Genomic DNA, 22,557 nt, shown 5'->3' on the forward strand with positions numbered 1-22,557 from the left:
GTTCAACTTCATTCTTTTGCATGTACATATACAATTTTGCCAGCATGATTTGTTGAAAAAGCCTGTCCTTTCCCCACTGAACTGTCTCAACACTTGTTGAAAATCACTTGAGCCCATATGCAAGGCTGTATTTCTGGGCTCTCTACCCTTTTTCATTGGGGTGTGTATATATCTGCCAGTACTATACTGTTTGGATTACTGTAACTTTGCTATAGTTTTGAAGTCTGGAAATGTGAGTCCTCCAACTGCATTCTTCTTTTTCAAGATTACTTCGGCTATTTGGGTCCCTTGACATTCTGTATGAATTTAAGATGGGTTGTTCTATTTCTTCAAAAAATGTCGAGATTTTTATAAGGATTGCATTGAATCTGTGGCTCCCCTTGGATAGTATTGCCATCTTAATAATATTAAGCCTTCCAATCCATGAACATGGGATGTCTTTCCATTTATTCAGGTATTCTTTAATTTCAGCAATGTTTTACAGTGTTCAATGTACACAGCCTGTTTTTTAATCTTATGGTCTGATATAAATTGAAGTGAACAAGGAATATAAGTTGAATAAGTTTGGAAAAGAAAAGAACAATCATTATTTCAAAGTAGCTTAAAGCAGTGATTTCCTTTTATACAAAATAGAACTAGGGCTTTAAATTTTTTTGGTAAACTTTCTAGAGATCGCCTAAACCATTTTTAAGGTAGCTAAATATCTACAGTGCAATCTGGAGTGCCCAAGTGGCTCAGTCAGTTGAGCTTCCAACTCTTGGTTTTGGCTCAGGTCATGATCTCAGGGTCCTGGGATCGAATTCTGAGTTGGACTCTGTGCTCAGCAAGGAGTCTGCTAGTGATTCTCTCTCTCCCTCTTCCTCTGCCCCTCCCCCTGCTCTCTCAGATAAATAAAATCTTAAAACAAAATACAATGCAACTTTTATAGACTATTGGTACATGCTGCCAAGATACCTATCTGTTTATACATTCCACATGATTAAGTGTTCCTTTGTTTTTATGACTGTTGTTTGTCCTGAGCGTTATCTCACACACACACACGCACACACACACACACACACACTCATAAACTTTACCAATTTGAAGGATGAAAAGGAATTTCAGCATCTGTAAATAATGTATAAAGTAAAAACTCCTTCCCAATCCTCTTCCAAATGTAACAACTATTAAATGCTTAAGGTTTTAATTGTTGGTTTTGACTTGCAAAAGATTTTTCAGTTTGGTTTTTTACTTATTCTTTGTTTTGTTTTGTTTTCTTAAGATTGTCAAGATCCATTAGTTGCTTCCTGTTTTATATCATGCTATCATTGTTATATATTCATCTACATTTTCTTTCTGGTTTAATTTTTATAGTTCTCATGCTACTATTCAAATGTTTCATTCTAAAACTTCAAAATTTACAAAAGTAAAGGGAATAGTTTCATGAACTCCCATAAGCCTATCACCCAGCTTCAAGTTATCAACACATCCCTGAACTTACTTCATCTTTATCCTCACCAACCCCTTCCTTCAATTATTTTGAAGCAACTCTCAGACATACCACCTTATGTATTTCTAAAAGAAGACTTAAAGACTTTTACATTAAAAAAAATTTCTTATATTTAAACATTTTATCAATATCAAGTTTATTTTTACTGTTTAATGTTTTTCAGAGATTTAATTTTATTTCACTTTTCAAACTAGTTAGCTAGGTATCCCAATACCATTTATCAAGTCATTCATTCTTTTGTCCACAAGTAAGAGGTGCTACCTTAATCATATATTAAAATGTCATATACTCGAACCTGGGGACCCTCTGTTCTACTGATCTTTTTCTCCTTTCCTACATCATGATATATTGGTTTTTATTTGATGTGACCTCATGTACATGAAAGTAGGATTCTATTCTAATCTAACATGAGAAAAATGAAAAACTAGGAGGTTGAGAGTATTTACCTAGTTAAATAACATGTTTATAATAACATTTATTCTCTTTCAGAGATCCTTTAATGTGGAGAGCTGTGATTGGAACTAATAGTATAAAAGGGCATCATCACCCACACTCCAAAAAGATAAAAGTTAAAGCAATCATTGTCCATCCAGACTTCAATTTGGAAAATTACGTAAATGATATTGCACTATTTCACTTAAAAAAAGCAGTGAGGTATACTGAGTATATTCAGCCTATTTGTCTGCCTTTTGATGTTTTCCAAAAACTGGACCAAAACACAAAGTGTTTTATAAGCGGCTGGGGAAGAACAGAAGAAGAAGGTAATTACAGTCTGAATTTTATTTATACATTTTTTCCTGGTTATTGGAGAGGGTGAACCCTTTTGTATATTCATCTCCTTATATCATGAGTTTGAGCAATAGGTCTTTATAAACCATTGAAAAGGAAATGTCTTCTTTTCTTGTATTTTTTTTTCTTCCTTGTAGGAAAGAGAAAGTTATCTTCCAAAACAGTAATAGAGACTTTCTGCAGTTATGCTTGCTAACATATTTGAACTTTTAACCATTCTCAGAAAGAATGATGATTCTAAGTGATTCTAAGTGGCTCTGAGACTCACAGATGATAGAACCAGCTCTGTAAGAAGATTGCTTATCATAAATAATAAGCTTCTGGCTGTCAGGAATGAAATTTAGTGTCCTTTTAATTTAATACCCTGTTTAATATCAAACAGGTTGAGTGCTCTATATTTTCTTTAGTGCACAAATGAGCACTAATTATTGATTGGTTGAACTACTATGAACTATGAACAAATAAATGTAGAAAATAGTCTCTGCCTTTGGTTCTAAAAATAGTTACCATTTGGGAGCATTTACCATGCGTTAGGCTTTTTTCTAAATATATTATTTTATCTTATCTTCAAAATATTCCTATTAGGAAGTTAATGTCATTATTCCCATTTAACAGACCAGGACTTGTGGATCTGAGCGGTTGAGAAGCTAGGGCACAAATACAGGTCTTTTTTATTCTACAGCCTGAATAGCTAAGTACTGTATTAAATACCAGCTGTTCTTGACGGAATCAAAGTCTAGTTAGCGATATATGAGTTCAAGTGCTGAGACTCTTTTTTATATTCCCTATGGAAATTAGCCACTTAAATATGTATAGAGGGGTGCCTGGGTGGCTCAGTTGATTGGGCGTCTGACTCTTGATTTTGGTTTGGGTCACGATCTCAGGTCCCTAAGATGGAGCACCACCTCAGTCTCCCTCCACTGAGCAGGAAGTCTTCTTGGGATTCTCTCTCTCCCCTCCTCCCTCTGACACTCCTTTTTTTCTCTCTATAATGGATCAATAAATCTTTAAAAAATATATGCATAGATTAGAGACACCCGGCTGGCTCAGTCCAAAGAGCATGCAACTCTTGATCTTGGAGTTGTGAATTCGAGACCCATGTTAGGTATAGAGATTACATACATACAGAAACTTAAAAAAAAAAAACCACCCTCAACTTTAAAATGTTAAAGAAGCATAGATTATTTAGATATGATACAGATAAATGTATGAAAGATCTTTGAAGAACTATTTTTATGTTTTCCTCTGTGAATGCTGTTTAAACAAGTTAAGAAAGCAACATGTGTAGGGAAAAGACTATGGGCTTTAGAATCACAGACCTAAGCCTGAATCTCAGCCCTGCCATGTACTAGCTGAATGACCATGGACAAGTTATTGACTCTTTAACAACAGTTAGAACAACAGTGATACAAGTAGCTTCCATTTATTCAGGGCTAGGTACTTAATAAACTGCTAAGCCCCTTAACGCATTTCTCATTTAATGCCCTCAATAACACTATGAGAAGTACTATGACATGGATAAACAAACAGATTTAAAGAGGTTAAATGAGGGATGCCTAAGTAGCTCAGTTGGTTAAGCATCTGCCTTTGGCTCAGGTCATGACATCAGGGTCCTGGTATCAAGTCTCATATTGGGAATCTTTGCTCAGCAGGGAGCCTGCTTCTCCCTCTCCCCACTGCTCCCCCTGCTTGTGCTCACACACACACACTCTCTCTGACAAGTAAAAAAATCTTAATAAATAAATGAATAAATAAAATAAAATAAAGAAGTTAAGCAAGCTGCCCAAAGTTATACAGCTAAGTGAGGAGTAAAAATTCAATCCCAGGTTGGTCTGCCTCAAAACCTTGCTTCCATTATATTATACCATCTTTCACATTGTTATACATTGTCATGATCTGTAAGATGAGAGCAACACCTGTCAGAGAGCTGTTTTAAGGACTAAGTTGGCTCTCCAGCAACATGGTCAATTACACGCACACACCAACCTTCCCAGAGAAAACTATTTTAATTTTTTAAAGATTTTATTTGTCAGAGAGAGAACGCACACAAGCAGGGGGAGCAGCAGGCAGAGGGAGAAGCAGGCTTCCTGCTGAGCAAGGAGCCCGATGCAGAACTGGATCCCAGGCCCCCGGGATCATGACCCTAGCTGAAGGCAGACACTTAACCTACTGAGCCACCCAGGCGTCCCCCTATGAAAACTATTAACAGAGAAAATACACAGGTCAAGGACTGAATGTGAAGATGGGAACTTAGGTAACCGAAGCAGTGAAGTTGGCTTTTATCTTGAGGGTATTTGCCAGTGGTAACACTAAATATGAATTTCTGTGGTCTCATGGGGCCCGAGAGCGTTGAAGAACAAAGCCGCTCAAGTGTGTGGGGGGAGATTCTCATCAAGCTGGAGCCAGAGGGCTACATTCCAAGAATGAGTCAGACTCATGACCCAGTGCATAGTTCATCTATACATAGTTCGCTTTAAATACGATACAGGCACGTTGAAAATAAAAGGATGGGAAAAGATATATCATGGCAACATTAATCAAAAGAAAACTGGAATAGAAAAAAGAAAAAGCAAGAATGGCTACATTAACATCAGATAAAGTAGATTTAAGAGCCACTAAAACTACTAGGGACAGTGAGGAACATAACAATGATATAAAGGTAAATCCACAAAAGAGACATAGAAATCTTAAATGTGTATGCACCAAACACCAGAGATATCATTCCCTCCTTCCTTCCTTCCTTCCGAGAGGGAGAGAGAGAGAGAGAGAATCCCAAGCAGGCTTCGCGCTGAGCACCGAGCCTGACACAGGGCTCAGTCCCAGGACTCTGAGATCATGACCGGAGCTGAAACCAAGAGTAGGTCGCTTAACCAACTGTACCCCACAGGCACACCCAGAGATATAATTCTTAAAAACACACACATGGGGGCGCCTGGGTGGCTCAGTGGGTTATAAAGCTTCTGCCTTCGGCTCCGGTCATGATCCCAAACTCCTGGGATCGAGCCCCGCATCAGGCTCTCTGCTCGGCGGGAAGCCTGCTTCCCTTCCTCTCTCTCTGCCTGCCTCTCTGCCTACTTGTGATCTCTGTCTGTCAAATAAATAAATAAAGTCTTAATAAAAAAACAAAAAACAAAAAACACACACATGTACATATACTTATGATATGACCCGGCAATCACACTCCTGGGCATTTATCCCAGAGAAGTGAAAACATATTTCCACACAAAAACCTGTTCACAAATATTCACAAAAGCTTTATTGATAGTATCCCAAAACTGGGAAAAAGTAAACGTACTTAATTAGGGGAATGATTAAACAAACTGTTGTATATCCTTAACCTGGAATGATACTAAACAATTAACAGGAATTAGCTCTTGATATGTGCATCAACTTAGATGGCATTATGCTAGGCGAAAACAAAAGCCATTTTTAAAAGACACATTCTATATGATTCCATTTATATACCATTCTCAAAATGACAAAATTATAGAGATGGAGAACTAATTACTGGTTGCTAGGTAGCCTAAAGGAGATCTTTGTGATGATGAAATAGTTCATATCTTAATTGTGGAGGTAATGGTAAGAATGTACACATACGATTAAGTGGCATGGAACGACACACATCGTACCAATGTCAGTTTCTTGATTTTGATATTTATACATCAGTTACACAGAAGCAACCATTTCAAGAAGCAGGATAAAGAGCACCCTGGACCTCACTGTACTACTTTTGCAACTTCCTATGACTCTAATTATTATGAAATAAAGTTTATTTTTTTAAAGAACAAGATAAAACCAAAGCATCCTCAACCTCCATCCCCACCCCCAGGATTTCTAGGAAAACTGCTTCATTAAAGGGAGAAAAGGTAGGAATTTTCCCAAAAACATGTAATTGCAAATACCACTCATATGGAGTTGCTGCCCCAAATCACTCTGAATAGAAAGACTCAGGCTTAGGATTTAGGTTAAATAGGTCATAGACTGTTAAGGTCTCTAGATGGCTGAGAGAATCAAATGCACATCAGTTGTACAGAAACTGAATTTCATCTAAGACCTCAAAAGAATTTCACCTGATAAAGTTTAAATGAAAATGGATTATAATTTTAAAAATCACTAAACACCAAAGCAAATAAGGTATTATGAGTAAGAGTCAGCAGGAACAATAGACATCAAAAGAAGACCTGCAAAAATGTCAGATATTGGGATCAAATAATAAAAAGGTGTTTAATATAGTACAAGAAATAAAAGATATGCTTAAAAATACGAATAAAAAGGAGCTATGAAAAAGAACCAAACAATGATAATAATTTAAAAATATAATAATTGAGGAGCACCTGGTTGGCTCAGTCAGTTAAGTGTCTGACTCTTTTTTTTTTTTTAAATATTTTATTTATTTGACAGAGAGAAACCACAAGTAGGCAGAGAGGCAGGCAGAGAGAGAGGAGGAAGCAGGCTCCCTGTGGAGCAGAGAGCCCGATGTGGGGCTCAATCCCAGGACCCTGGGATCATGACCTGAGCTGAAGGCAGAGGCTTTAACCCACTGAGCCACCCAGGCGCCCCAAGTGTCTGACTCTTGATTTCAGTTCAGGTCATGATCTCAAGGTTATGAGATTGCGCCCCACGTCAGGGTCTGCACTGGGTGTGGAGCCTGCTTAAGATTCTCTCTCTCCCTCTGCCCCTCCCCCTCAGCTCATGTGTGTGCTCTCTCTAAAAAAGAATAATAAAAAATATAATAATTGAAATAAACTCAATGGACTAAATTAGTACCATGTCTGAAAATACTTAGGATTCCCACAGATTAAAATCAACCAAATATCAGCTTACAATCAAAGATCACCAAACACATTAGGAGAAAAGCCATAATAGTGAAAGTCAACAGAAATAAAACAACAGATTCCCCAAGGATTTCAGATATTAATATTTTAGGTGTAGAATACAAAATAAGTATATGTAAATTATTTGAAGAAATTAAAAAACAGAATTAGAAATAAGCAATAGGCTATCTAGAATGACCAGGCAGATTTAAAAGACAGCCAGAGGTGCCTGGGTGGCTCAGTGGGTAAGTCTGATTTCAGCTCAGGTCATGATCTCAGGGTTGTGAGATCAAGCCCCGTGCTGGGGCCCATGTTGGGTATGGAGCCTACTTGGGATTCTCCCTCTCCCTCTCCTTCTGGCCCTCCCCCATCTCTTAAAAAAAAAAAAAGAGAGAGAGAGAGAGTGAAAGAGAACCAAATAGGATCTTTAAAAATGAAAAAAAAATGTAACTGTTAAAGTTTGTAACTCACTGGATGAGTTAAGCACCATATTAGACTCAGCTCTAGAGAAAATATGTGAGCCAGCAGATATATCTGAAGAAACTGCCTAGACTGTGGCACAGAGAAAAAAGAAAAGAGATTATGACAGAAAGTAAGATATAAGAAAAATGGGATAAGAAAAGTCAAATATACATCTAATGAGAGTGCAAGAATGAACAAATTAAGAAAACAGAGGAGAGGCAATATTCAATGGATTTGGGCTGAAATTTTTCTGTAACTGATGGAAAACATAAATCCAGATATCCATGAGTAAAATGGATATTCCAATACAAATGGATATCCAGAACAAAATGTAATTCCTTTTCAAACACTGTAATGAAGTTGTAGGGGGGAAAAAACCCAAAGAAGTCTGACTATAGCCAGAAAAGAAAAAAAAAAAAGAAAAATCCTTACAAAATAACTACTGGTTGGCTCTCAGAAAACTTCTCAATAGCAATAATGACAGTCAAAATACAAAGAAATATCATGGTCAAAGTACTGAGAGAAAATAAATGAACCCACAACTGTGTATCCAACTAAGCTATCATTGGAGAATAAAAGGGAACTAAAACTGACTTTACCACCAATAATCTTTCACCAAAGGAAATAAGAAATGTATCAGAAAGAAAAAAATGATGCCAAAAAGAGGTATGTAATGCAGAAGCGAGCAAAAAATAGGTAACTATATAGGTAAATATTGTCTACAACAGTGGTTCTCAACTAAGGATAATTTTGTCCCCAGGGGACATTTGGTACTGTCTGGAGAAAAATTTGTTTGTTACCACTAGGCAGGGTGTAAGTACGCCACTGGCATATTAGTGGGTAGAAGCCAGGATTACTGCTCATCATCCTTCAATGCAAGGGGTAGTTCTCTCACCCTCCACGACAAAGAATTATCTGGCCTACAATGTCAATAGTGCTGAGACTGGGAAACCTTGGAATACAATAAAAATAATGCATAATTTGTGGGATTTTAAAAAACGATACTTAAATATTAGGGGGGGAAGCTGTGTTTCAAAAGTTGTGATCAGAGTTAAAGTAGTCTCATGTCTGTGTATTATTCAGAAGTGTTAACATATTCATTAACAGGGGTGTCTGGGTGGCTCAGTGGGTTAAAGCCTCTGCCTTCAGCTCAGGTCATGATCCCAGGATTCTGGGATGGAGCCCCGCATCAGGCTCTCTGCTCAGCAGGGAGCCTGCTTCTCTTCCTCTCTCTCTCTGCCTGCCTCTCTGCCTACTTGTGATCTCTGTCAAATAAATAAATAAAATCTTTAAAAAAAAAAGATGCTGATTAACATTAGATTTAAGCAAATAGGGGATTTAACTCGGAATGGAATAAGAAAATAAAGACAACATCTTAATAAAAAATCAAGAAGGGAGAAATAAGCCTAGGAAAACTGAGAAAAATAGAAAGTATAAAATAAGACAGTAGAAACAAGCCCAAATATATCCATAATCACAATAAATGTTAACAGACCAAACCACTAGTTAAAAGACAGAAAATCAGATTAGGGAGTAGGAAATCCACCTTATCTAAGGGGATACCTAAAATGTAAGGATATGGAAGGACTGAAGTAAAACAACAGTAAAGAAATATATCAAGTAAGTTAAAATGAAAAGAAAGCTAGTATCACTATGCAAATTACAGACAAAATAGACTTTAAGACAAAAGGATAAAAAAGATAATTTTTATTTAGAAAAGGTTCAACTCACCAAGAAGATAGAACAATTCTAGACTCCTGAGCCTAATAAACAGGACCCAGATAATATTAAGGAAAAATAGAATCGTACAGCAAATGTTATAACTCCTCTGATAGTAGAACTCTTTTTATTTAACAATTTAAAAAATCTGTTTTTTATCAAACAGATAAAAAACTTAGTAAAGATTTGGAATATTTGAACAACATAATTAGCCAGCTTGATTTTTTTTTTAAGATTTTATTTATTTATTTGACAGAGAGAGAGACCACAAGTAGGCAGAGCAGCAGACAGATAGAAAGGAGGAAGCAGGCTCCCCGCTAAGCAGAGAGCCCGATGCGGGGCTCGATCCCAGTACCCTGGGATCATGACCTGAGCCGAAGGCAGAGGCTTTACCCACTGAGCCGCCCAGGCACCCTAGCCAGCTTGATTTAATAGACAAATCAGTATACTCAAAAATTCAGAGGCTTTTATCTTTTCAAGTATAGGTGGAATCTTTATAAAAAATGACCACTTGGGGCACCTGGGTGGCTCAGTTGGTTAAGCATCCAACCCTCGGTTTTCAGCTCAGGTCATCATCCCATGGGTTATGAGATCAAGCCCTGAGTCCAGCTGAGTCACTTGAAGACTCTCTCCTTCTGCCCCTCCCCGCACTTGCACAGGCACACACTCTCTCTCAAACTAATAAATCAATCTTTTTAAAAAATTGACCATTTATTAGGCCATAAAGCAAAACTCCAAGTTCAAAGATAGCTAATGTACAAACTTTGAACTCTGATTATGATAAATTCACAAATGAAAGGAAAGGGAATTTTGGCTGTGATGGCATGGGGAGGTTGGCAAATCCTCTTCCCCCACATAAATATAAACTAGACAAAATCATCAAAAGTGACTACTTTAGGATCCTGGAAACCAACCAAAGTACACAACAAATAGAGGAATATTTATAACATCTATAAATTTGGGTAAAAAGAGGAATTTGTAGCTTTCTTGCTTGTGGGTTCTCTCAACTCCCCTCTCAGATTAGTTGGTACAGTAGTTTTACCAAGGCTATGAAGAACCTTGTTGCCACAGAACATGAACTCTATTTGGAAAAGTAGTTGAAAATCCAGGTTAGCAGCATTGTTAATAAAAGTAGTGAACTCATGGGCACCTGGGTGGCTCTGTTGGTTAAGTGTCTGCCTTTGGCTCAAGTCATGATCCCACGGTCCTGGGATTGAATCCCACATTGGACTCCCTGCTCAGTGGGGACCCTGCTTCTCCCTCTCTCTCTGTTGTTGTTCCTGATTGTTCTCTCTCTCTATCAAATAAATAAAATCTTAAAAAAAAAATAGTGGACTTAGCAGCAAGAGACAAATAGGGAAAATCCATAGCTCTACTGGCCTGGGAATACAGTCTTACATAGAGCCAGTAGTAAGACAGTTAGAAATTTGACAGAAAAATTCCCCAAATGAGAGAGCTATGGAATGGCTCAATAAGCTCTCCAAACATTTTTGGCTTACTGGGAAACCATACATGTGTGGGGAAAATCTGAGAGAACTCACAATAAAGTGAAAGTCAAAGTAGATTTGAAAACTGACTGAAGGGGCCCTGGATGGCTGAGTTGGTTAAGCATCTGACTTTGGATTTCAGCTCTGGTCATGATCTCAGAGTTGTGAGATAGAGCCCCGAGTCAGGCTCTGTACTGGGCATGGAGCCTGCTTGAGATTGTCTCTCTCCCTCTCCTCTGCCACTCTCCACTTCTAAAAATTAAACAAAAAGCTGACTGAACTTTTTTAATACATTCCCCAACCCACACATAGATTCATTCACTAACAGCCCAAATCATGCACTGACCACTAAACTCTGCAGATATAGAGCCAAGCCCTATGAAGCTAAGCCAAAGGTAAAAATCAGAATTAAAAACACTAAGCAGAGACATCAACAGTCACACACTGCAGGGAAGACAGAATGTACAGTTTAAGCCCAGGTAAATCATTTTAAGAATGACAACAGCATTGTTGAGGAGAGAATAAAAATTCAGAGTTGTTGTATTATCTAAACCACCCCGATTTCCAACAAAAATATAAGACATGCATTAAAAAAAAAAAAATCCAAAAGTGTCACCTATACTGGAGCGGGGGGGAGGACGGCCAATAGAAATGGACTCTGAATAGACTCAGATGTTGAATTTCACAGCTAAAGACTTCAAAGAAGCTCTTTAAATATGCGCAATAAGGTAAAGAAACTATTGTTCAAATAATTAAAGAGGGAAATGTGATGAAAATGATTTACCAAATAGGGACTATCTATGGAGAAAGAGTCAATTTTAAAAAAGAACTGAATAGAAATTCTAGATATTTGAAATGGCACAAGAAAGAATCAGTGAACTAAAACACAGCAATAGAAGTGACCTAATCTGAAGAACATAGAAAAAAATACTGAAGAAAAATGAATGCACACTCAGAGACCTGGGGCACCTCAAGTACACCAACATATGTGTAATGGCATTTCTGGAAAGGGGAAAGAAAGTGGAGAAGAGAAAATATTCAAAGAAAATATGGCCCTAAACTCCTAAATTTTATGAAAAACAGTTTATAGAAGCTTACTAAATACCCAATTAAGGTTTTTAAAAAAAGGTAGCTCAGTCGGCTGAGCATCTGCCTCGGGCTCAAGGTCATGACCCATGGGGTCCTGGGATTGAGCCCTGTGTCAGGCTCCCAGCTCAGCAGGGAGTCTGTTTCTCCCTCTGCCTCTGCCCCTCTCCCCACTTGTGCTCTCTCTCTCAAATGAATAAATAAAATCTTTTTTAAAAAATGAGAGACATCCGCACCTACACTTACTGTAGTCAACAAAATATGGGCAAGGTCTAACACTGAAAACTGCAAAACATGACACAGAGCAATTAAAGACCACCTAAGAAATCAATGCCATACTGCATTTATGTATTGGAAGATTCAATACTGTTAATATGACAGTTCTCTCCAGACTGACCTATATATTCAATGCAATCCCTATCAAAATCCCAGCAAAACTTGTCATACAAATTGACAAGCTTATATGAAAAGGCAAAGGACCTAGAGTAGCCAAAATTGTTCTGAAAAACAACAAAGCTGAGGGAGTTACTCTCACTTCAAAATATACTATAAAACTACAGCCATCAAGGCAGTACGGAACTGGTTTGTTTACTTTAATGAGAGCCTAGAGATCAACAGGACACAATAGAATCCAAAATAGAGAGGAGGAGGAGGAGGGGGACCACCCACCTTATATTTATGGCCAACTGATTTATTAAAACAAAATTCCTAGAAAAGGCAAACTCATAGTGACAGAAATCATCAGTCTTTTTTTTTTTCTTTTCTGAGAGAGGGAGAAAGAGGAGAGACAGAGAAAGAGAGAGAATCCCTAAGTAGGCTCCATGCCCAGCACAGAGCCCGAGGTGGGGCTCATCTTATGATTTAAAACAGGAATTTGAACAAATGTTTGTCCTCCAATTTTCATAGCAGCATTACTCACAGTAGCAAAGAGATGGAAACAACCCAAGGGCCCAGTGATTAATGAATGGGTAAACAAAATATGATATGTACACACAATGGCTCAGTCATTGAGTGTCTGTCTTCAGCTCAGGTCATGATCCCAGGGTCCTGGGATTGAGCCCCATGTCAGTCTCCCTGCTCAGCAGGAAGCCTGGTCCCTTCTCCCCCTGCTTGTTTCCCTCTCTCACTGTGTCTCTGTCAAATAAATAAATAAATAAAATCTTAAAAAAAAAAAGATTTACCAAAAATGTATAGTTAGCATCATACTTAATGGTGAAATTCAAAAGTGCTCTAAGGATTCTGCTCTAATCGCATATTCAACATTATATAAAGGTCTTACCTATTCCAATAAGGTAAGAAAAGGAAATAAAAGAATGAAGATTGGAAAGGGTGGGATGCCTGGGTGGCTCAGTTGGTTAGGCGACTGCCTAGGGCTCGGGTCATGATCCCAGTGTCCTGGGATCGAGTTCCGCATTGGGCTCCTTGCTCTCCGGGGAACCTGCTTCTCCCTCTGCCTCCTGCCACTCTGCCTGCCTGTGCTCTCTCTCTCTCTCTCTCTGACAAGTAAATAAATAAAATCTTTTGAAAAGAAAAAGATTGGAAAGGGAGAAATGAAATGGTATTTATTTATTTATTTATTTGACAGAGAGAGAGAGATCACAAGTAGACAGAGAGGCAGGCAGAGAGAGAGGAGGAAGCAGGCTTCCTGCTGAGCGGAGAGCCCAATGCGGGGCTCAATCCCAGGACCTCGAGACCATGACCTGAGCCGAAGGCAGAGGCTTTAACCCACTGAGCCACCCAGGTGCCCCTGTCCTTGCTCTTAAGAAATATACACTACAGTATTTAAGAATATAGGAGTACAAAGTCTGCCATTTACTCTCAAATGATTCAGAAAAATTTATACACAGAATACTAATGATAATGCAACTGTGACAAAGAGTCAGTAATTGCTGAATCTGGGTAAAAGCCACTTTACACTTTCTTGTATTATTCCTACTATTTCTCTATAATTTTGAAATTAAATCTAAAGAAAAAGTTGCCAAAATAATTACAGAATTTTTTTAAAAAGCTAACAGGAGAACCTGGGTGGCTCAGTTAGTTAAACGTCTGCCTTTTTTTTTTTTTAAGATTTTATTTATTTATTTGACAGAGAGAGAGATCACAAGTAGGCAGAGGCAGGCAGAGAGAGAGGAGGAAGCAGGCTCCCCACTAAGCAGAGAGCCTGATGCGGGGCTTGATCCCAAGACCCTGAGATCATGACCTGAGCTGAAGGCAGAGGCTTTAACCCACTGAGCCACCCAGGTGCCCTAAGTGTCTGACTCTTGATTTCGGCTCAGGTTATGATCTCAGGGTCTTTAGGTTGAGCCCCAGATCAGGCTCCATGCTTGGCATGGAGTCTGCTTGAGATTCTCTCTGCCGTTCTCCCTCTGTCTCTCCCCCGACCCCCTCCCCAAATAAATAAACAAACAAATAAATAAATCTTTAAAAAAAAAACAGTTAACAGATGAAACAAAAATACTGAAGAATCTATAGGAGGCGGGCAAATGGTATGGAGAAGTTCTTTCATCTTTGCCTTATGTTTGCAATTTCTCATAAAAAAATGTTGGAGAAGAAAGTTAACAGAAGTTAACATGTGCAGTAATACCAAACTGATTAGGCAGCTAAAAACAAATCTAACAAAAGACAGCAGGCCTTTTACAGAAAAGATCCTAAAACGTTGTTAAGACGTTAAAAAATATTAAGTAAATGGAATGGTATACTTTGTGTTTGAAGAGGACAACTCAATGTTGACATGAAGATGTCAGTTCCATCTGAAAAACTGAAAACAAAACAAAAACAGGGAATGATAAACCCTAACATGAGTTTTGAGACAATTAAAAAGCTCGTTCTAAAAGACCTAAGAATAGCCAAGTTACTCCTCCAGGAGAAAAATGTGTTAGAGGTGCAGCTATCCAGAAATCAAAGTTTATTTTAAAGCTGCAATAATTAGTGTCTGTTATATTTGTGCAAGGATATTCTAAGTGACCAGGCGAACAGAACAGAAAACCAGACGTCGGGGCGCCTGGGTGGCTCAGCGGGTTAAAGCCTCTGCCTTCAGCTCAGGTCATGATCCCAGGGTCCTGGGATCGAGCCCCGCATCGGGCTCTCTGCTTGGCTGGGAGCCTGCTTCCTCCTCTCTCTCTCTGCCTGCCTCTCTGCCTACTTGTAATCTCTATCTGTCAAATAAATAAATCTTTAAAGAAAAAAAAAAAAAGTTGTAAAAAAAAAAAAAAGAAAACCAGACGTCTGTTTCTCAGCTCTGTCTTACTCACTTTGAAAATCTCTAGTTACTTTTAATAGTCCTACGCCAGTACCATACATGTATTAATATTGTTCAGACTCACAAACTGGGTGGTAGGTTAGCAGGTGTTCATTTCATTATTATATTCTATAACTTCTGTGTTACAAATATGCTTTTATACGCAGCCAGTATTATTTTAACTATTTTTAAATAAAGGGCAGAAATGTGGCTGGCCTCTAAGAAACCTCTATCTAGGAATCTGAATGTCATTAGGACATATTCATTTCAATTTCCTCTGCCTATTCTTTCTGCATATAGACTATTTTCTCAGGCTGCCTGTAGTCAAAAAGTTCAAATTTGGCCGCAGTGGCTTTGAACTTATAATTAAGCAAGTCATGTGACTACCGTGAAAAAGGTTTTCCTCTGGCAGCTCCAGTTAAAACAGTGCTAGAGAAGGGATGCCTGGGTGCCTCAGTTGGTTAACCGGCTGCCTTCGGCTCAGGTCATGATTCCAAGGTCCTGGCATCGAGTCCCGCATCGGGCTTCTTGCTTGGCAGGGAGCCTGCTTCTCTCCCTCTGCCTGCCACTCTGCCTGCTTGTGTTCTCTTTCTGTGTCTGTCAAATAAATAAAATCTTTTTTAAAAAGTGCTAGAGAAGTATTCCAGCTGGCTAGATTTGCACTTAATACAATACAATACAATACAATACATACTCCTAGACCAATTAGCGTCCCAGGAGAATGGAAGGGTTAGGTCATCGGCCCACCTACAGACAATGGGGAAGGATGCAGGGCCCACAAAATACTCAGCTACCACATGTGACCACTGCAACTCTGAGGCTCATAAGATCAGATGCTGCTGTTATAGAAGCTTTTTTATGGATAATTCTTACAATAATCAGTCCTTTAATAGTTCCCGAAGTGTTGCCCTGTATTTTCCTATCTTTTTAGTAGCAAAGAACGACTTATGTTCAGGAATTAGCAGAGAACTGAAGGGAGTATATGAATTAAAAATCCGTTTTGTTTTCATGTAGACCATCTTCAAAACTTTGCATTCTTAGAAAATTTAATAAAAATTGCTCACAACTTGGAACCTAAGATAGATCTCAGCATTGGCCCTTGACAGTTTTTTTTTTTTTTTTAAGATTTTATTTATTTATTTGACACAGAGAGACAGCGAGAGAGGGAACACAAGCAGGGAGAGTGGGAGAGGGAGAAGCAGGCTTCCTGCCCAGCAGGGAGCCCACTGCAGGGCTCAATCCCAGGATCCTGGGATCATGACCTGAGCCAAAGGCAGACACTTAACCAACTGAGCCACCCAGGTGCCCCCTCCCTTGACAATTTTTATATAGTTCTATTTTATAAAAAGTTTAAGTCCTAGGGGCGCCTGGGTGGCTCAGTGGATTAAGCCGCTGCCTTCGGCTCAGGTCATGATCCCAGGGTCCTGGGATCGAGCCCCACATCAGGCTCTCTGCTCAGTGGGGAGCCTGCTTCCTCCTCTCTCTCTGCCTGCTTCTCTGCCTACCTGTGATCTCTGTCAAAAAAAAAAGTACTATATATTCATATGTAATATTATAATAGATCATATATTTATATTTTAACTGTCAAAATGCCTGCTCTCTGAAATCATTTACTGTACTTTGGTTGTTGTTAACAGGTAATGCTACAGATGTGTTACAGGAAGCGGAAGTACATTATATCTCTCGAAAGATTTGTGGCTCTGAGTGGAGTTATGGGAAAATGATTCCTGACACTTCATTTTGTGCAGGTCATGAAGATGGGATTTTTGATACTTGTCGGGTAAGACCAAATAATTTTCCTTTGAAATCTTTTCTAAAGCTAGAAGGAAACTTCATCAAGGCCTTTGATCACTTTCTGATGAAGTCTTAATTATCAAGTCTACAAGTACTGAACTCTTTTTTCTCCTTTTGAACTACAGTCCAACAATCCAAATCTTCTTGCTTTCTTGGTTTCATGGTCCACTTTAGACAAAATTTGCCTTGGATTTTTTTTTTTTTTACTACTAGCTTTATTGAGGTACAATTAACATATATGCAATTCACCCATTTAAAGTGTACAGCTCAGGATGCCTGGGTGGCTCAGTGGGTTAAGCCCCTGCCTTTGGCTCAGGTCATGATCTCAGGATCCTGGGATCAAGCCCTGCATCGGGCTATCTGCTCAGTGGGGAGCTTGCTTCCCTCTCTCTCTGTGTCTGCCTCTCTGCCTACTTGTGATCTCTCTGTCAAATAAATAAATAAAATATTTAAAAAAATAAATAAAGTGTACAAGTCAATGGGTCTATCGTAAATTTACAGACCAGTGCAACCATCATCATAATCTAATTTCAGAACACTTTTATCAGCCCAAAAAGAGGCCTCTACCCATTACAAATCACTTTTCATTCTTCTCCCACCAACGCCTAGACCTAGCCAACCACTAATCCCTATAGATGTGCCTATTCTGGAAATTTCGTATGAATAGAATCATTCAATGCGTGGTCTTTTGTGGCTGGCTCCTTTCACTTAACGTGTTTCCCAGGTTCATCCATATTGTAGCATGTATTGATACTTTATTCATTTTATTGCCAGATAATATTCCATTGTATGGATGTGCTTCATTCTATCCATTCATAGCTGATAGATATTGGAGCTATTTCCATTTTTTGGCTATTATGAATAATGTCACGATACACACTTGAGTATACATTTTTTATGTTTAAGTGGGTTCTTGTTTCTCTTGGAAGTTCCACCTGGGACTGGAATGGCTGGGTCCATGTTTAACATTTTGAAGAACTGCCAAACTCTATTCCAGAGCGGCCACACTATTCCACATTCCCATCAGCAGTTTGAAGGCTCCACGCCTGCACTTGTCTTCTTGATCACAGCCATCCTTGCGAGTATAGAGTGGTATTTCATTGTGCCTTTAATTTCTGTTTCCACGGTGACTAATGATGTGGATATTTTTTCAATTATTGGCCAGCCATTTTTAGATCTTTGGACAAATGTCTATTCAGATTCTTTGCCCATTTTTAAATTATCTTTTTGTTATTGAGTCATAAGCATTTTTAAATATATTCTAGATACCGGTCCCTTACCAGATACACAGCAAATATTTTCTTTCATTCTGTGGTCTTTTTTTCCATTTCCCTGATGTTAACATTTGTAGCATATAAGCTTTTTCATTTTTATGAAGTCAATTTATCTATTTTTTTTGGTTTTGCCTCTTGTAGCTTTTGAATCTTTATTTCTCTTGTCTTCACTACTTCTGAATATATCAGCACTTCATTCCTGAGCAGTGCCCATCCTCAAACCTTGTCCTACTCATTCTGGTTTCTGTAATCCAGGGTTTATCTACCCAGTGTCCCTTTCCTTAAAAATTTCGCTGAGTAGGGGCACCTGGGTGGCTCAGTGGGTTAAGCCTCTGCCTTTGGCTCAGGTCATGACCTCAGGGTCCTGGGATCGAGCCCTATATCGGGCTCTCTGCTCAGTGGGGAGCCTGCTTCCCCTCCTCTCTCTGCCTGCTGCTCTGCCTACTTGTGATCTCTTTCTCTGTCAAATAAACAAATAAAATCTTTAAAAAATTTTAAAAAATTTTGCTGAGTAAAACAGTAGAGAGAATCTCAACTAATTGAATTGCCTTCATAAGCAAAACTTCCTCATTATCCAAAAACAACTATTCAATGCTTGCTTACCTTCTACAGAGAAATGAAAACACCTTAGAAATACAGTCTTTAATCTTTGGTGCTGAAACCATTATCTCAACGTCCTTGATGTTTTCCGTGATTAACAGTCCTCGGAGACAGTGTTTGGTGCCTTGACAGCCGTGCAGAAACCAGGACAGAATCTGTGGTTTGTAGTAGAACTGAGAGCCTTAGCCATTTATTCCTGTTACCCTGCACCAGCCAACGTGAACACGTGGAAAGACACCACCTCTTACCAGCTGCCAGTTTCCTCTTCTCCTTGAGTTAGCAAACCACACACGCACCTTAAAGACTCCTTTACCCATCTTTTTTTTTTATTGTTTTTATTTATTTGACAGAGAGAGATCACAGTAGGCAGAGAGAGGAGAAGCAGGCTCCCCGCTGAGCAGAGAGCCCGATGCGGGGCTCGATCCCAGGGACCCTGACCTGAACCTAAGGCAGAGGCTCAACCCACTGAGCCACCCAGGCGCCTCTCCTTTACCCATCTTAAAGTTACACTTCTCCCACTCAGCATTAAGCGATAGAAGTATTCTACTGGTAGTTACAGTATTTTGCACACTATTTCCTAAACTATATTTCTCCTGAGTAATTGTACTAAAAAACATCCAAACAATGTGATTTGTACAATTCTGGTTCAAAACCATGCAGACAGGAAGTTAATTCACCAGCTTTAGGGCTCCTCTAAATATCAGGCCAGACTGAAACCCTCCTGCCTGAGTTGGAATATAAGACTATGGATCTTTATAACTTGAAGGTATATTAAAGATGTGCACTCATATACATGTATGGCTAATGTGATTAATTTATTCCAGCTTTGCTGTCATATAAAGACTACTAGAAGCAACTAACACTATTTTGGGACTTTTTTAATAGGGTGATAGTGGTGGACCGTTAATGTGCTACTTACCAGAGCATAAACGATTTTTTGTGATGGGAATTACCAGTTATGGATATGGCTGCGGTCGAAAAAATTTTCCTGGTGTCTATTGTGGGCCATCCTTCTACCAAAAGTGGCTGACAGATCACCTCTACCAGGCAAACAATAAAGGCATATTAAACATAAATATTCTACTTGGACAGGTCCTTGTAGCCTCAGGCTCTGTTGTCTTACTAGCAATTCCATAATGAAATTCTGAAGAATCTTTATTTTGCATTGTGTCCCTCTCCATGTAGTATATAATGAATATCCCTTATTCTTTTGGCAAGTAATTGCCCATTTTACAGTTCTCATGTGAATATTTTTGGAACAAAAGGATTGTGACATGTTAAATATGTAATTATAAATTTGGCACTGAATCACATGCTTCTTTGATGTATTCTGATTATTTTTTATGTTATAATCATAATTTCACATTTGGAATACTTCCCTAGAGTTTGTATAGAATTTTCAGTTATTAAATAGATACCTTATGTATATAAATGTCAAATAATAAAGAGTTTATAATTAAAATGAAAGCTGTTCTTTTGTTAAATTAAGTAAAACCATTTCCTTTTAAGTTAGATTTTATTTAAAGCCATTTATTTGATATATATTTTTTAATTATCATCTTGTTTCTGGTTCTAAGGTATACTTGGAGAAAGTATTTGCCTATTTTTAAAATTCTAATTGAAACAATTTTTAAAATATTAATACTTCCCCCCTTAGGCCAAAAAAGAATGATGGTTCAGACTACCCCATATAATTTACTTCTTATTTAAAAATTTATAATGTGACTTTCTTACAGCTTTTACCTACTTTCTAAACCTATTTTCTTGAATCCTGTGCTTGAATTTTGTATTCCTTGGGCTCTCTGAACTGTGAGGGAAGGTGGCTAAAATGCTCGCTAGGTAAAAGAGGGAATCCAACCTGGGCTAAACTTTATGATGACTAATCTATAAATTAAATTATTAAAACAAAAGACCAAGTTGATTGAATTAGTATCTACTATTAATAAATTCACTTCTCCTTTGAACTATGGCAACCCATGTAGTAAAAGAGAAATAATTTTCTCATCCTTGTGTTTTGTTTTTTTTTTAAATTTATTTATTTGACAGAGAGAGAGCTCACAAGTAGGCAGAGAGAGAGAGAGGAAGCAGGCTCCCTAATACACAGAGGGCCCCATGCGGGGCTCCATCCCAGAACCCTGAGATCATGACCTGAGCCGAAGGCAGAGGCCCAACCCACTGAGCCACCTAGGTGCTCCTCATCCTTGTTTTTATATTCAACTAGCTAAGAGGCATCTGGGTGGCTCCATTGGTTATATTCAACTAGCTAAAACCAAGCATTTTGGGTTTTTTTTTGTTCTCTTTTGTTTTGCTTTAACCTAATTTCAGGGTTTAATTGAAAGTAAACATGAGTTTTCCCTCTATTAATTCTCTTGGCAGGGGTGCCTGGATGGCTCAGTCGGTTAAGCATCCAGCTCTTGATTTCAGCTCAGGTCATAATCTCAGGGTCATGAGACTGAGTTCCACACTGGGCTCCATGCTGAATGGGGAGGCTGCTTGAGAGTCTTTACTTCGCTCTCCCTCCCTATTTGTGCTCACAGGCACGTGCACACACACAGCTAAGTTTGTGCACTCTCTCTCCCTCTCTCCCTCAAAAAAAAAAAAAAAATTCTCTTAGGGATTACTACTGGTTTAATGCTCAGGAGGTAGAAGACTGAGATTTTTACAGGCTTATAAGCAACACTGCTAGGATACTGACTGTTCTTTCTTTTAACTTTTTTTTTTTTTTAATTTGACAGACAGAGATCACAGGTAGGCAGAGAGGCAGCCAGAGAGAGAGGAAGGGAAGCAGGCTCCCCGCTGAGCAGAGAGCCCCATGCGGGGCTTGATCCCAGGACCCCGAGACCACGACCCGAGCCGAAGACAGAGGCTTCAACCCACCGAGCCACACAGGCACCCCCTGACTGTTCTTTCTTAAAAGAGACCCAGGTTATCCATTAACAAGGTCTTATAAGGAATTACTTGGTAATGCTTGCGTAGCAATCAGCATAATGTGTTAGTCTTTTCCTATTTATACCACCTGAGTACTATTCAGATTCACTTGATAGCCCTGAATGTTAATATTAAGGAACTCTTCTAAAATATATTGGCAGCAAGTTCTTGTTTTTCACTTCAGAAAGAATATCTTAATTACTCTTTAGGTATGTATTTCTAGTTAGGCAGGAATTACTACAAGAACTTTCTTATCTTTTGTCCAACTTAGATCACTTAAGGCAACTGGAATTCAGTTATGTAACATTTCCCTCCACAAAAAGAGAATACTAACGACTGCAATTTTATTTTTATTTTTTTAGTGTATTTGACACACAGTAACAAAATGGCAATAAATACATACTTATCAATAATTACTTTAAATGTAAATGGACTTAATTCTCCAATAAAAAGACATAGGGTGACTGAATAGATTAAAAAAAGAAAAGACCCACTATACGGAACCCACAAGAGACTCATTTCAGACCTAAAGTCACATACAGACTAAAAGTCAAAGGCTGGAAAAACATATACCATGCAAATGGAAGGGGGAAAAAAAAGGCCAGGGTAGGAATACTTATACCAGACAAAACAGACTTCAAAACAGACTGTGGATGCAAAAACCCTCACAAAATGTCAGCAAACGGAATTCAACAATACATTAAAAAGAGTCATTTACCACAATCAAGTAGGATTTATTCCAGGGAGGCAAGGATGTGCAGTGTTTGCAAATCAATCCGCATGATACATCACATTAACAAAAGAAATGATAGGGGCGCCTGGGTGGCTCAGTGGGTTAAGCCGCTGCCTTCGGCTCAGGTCATGATCTCAGGGTCCT

General features: G+C 38.6%; 1 protein-coding gene across 1 annotated transcript in view; it reads left to right on the forward strand.

Moving 5' to 3' along the window:
- Window positions 1-19,889, forward strand: part of TMPRSS12 (transmembrane serine protease 12) — a 30,939-nt gene extending 11,050 nt beyond the window's left edge. The window contains exons 4-6 of the mRNA XM_046011824.1: window positions 1,979-2,250; window positions 16,722-16,864; window positions 19,638-19,889. Of these exons, the coding sequence (XP_045867780.1) occupies window positions 1,979-2,250; window positions 16,722-16,864; window positions 19,638-19,889 (667 nt within the window). The remainder of the gene's footprint in view (window positions 1-1,978; window positions 2,251-16,721; window positions 16,865-19,637) is intronic.
- The last annotated feature ends 2,668 nt before the right edge of the window (window positions 19,890-22,557 follow it).

The sequence above is a fragment of the Meles meles genome, chromosome 7 (genome assembly GCF_922984935.1).
Source record: "Meles meles chromosome 7, mMelMel3.1 paternal haplotype, whole genome shotgun sequence".
Taxonomy (NCBI): domain Eukaryota; kingdom Metazoa; phylum Chordata; class Mammalia; order Carnivora; family Mustelidae; genus Meles; species Meles meles.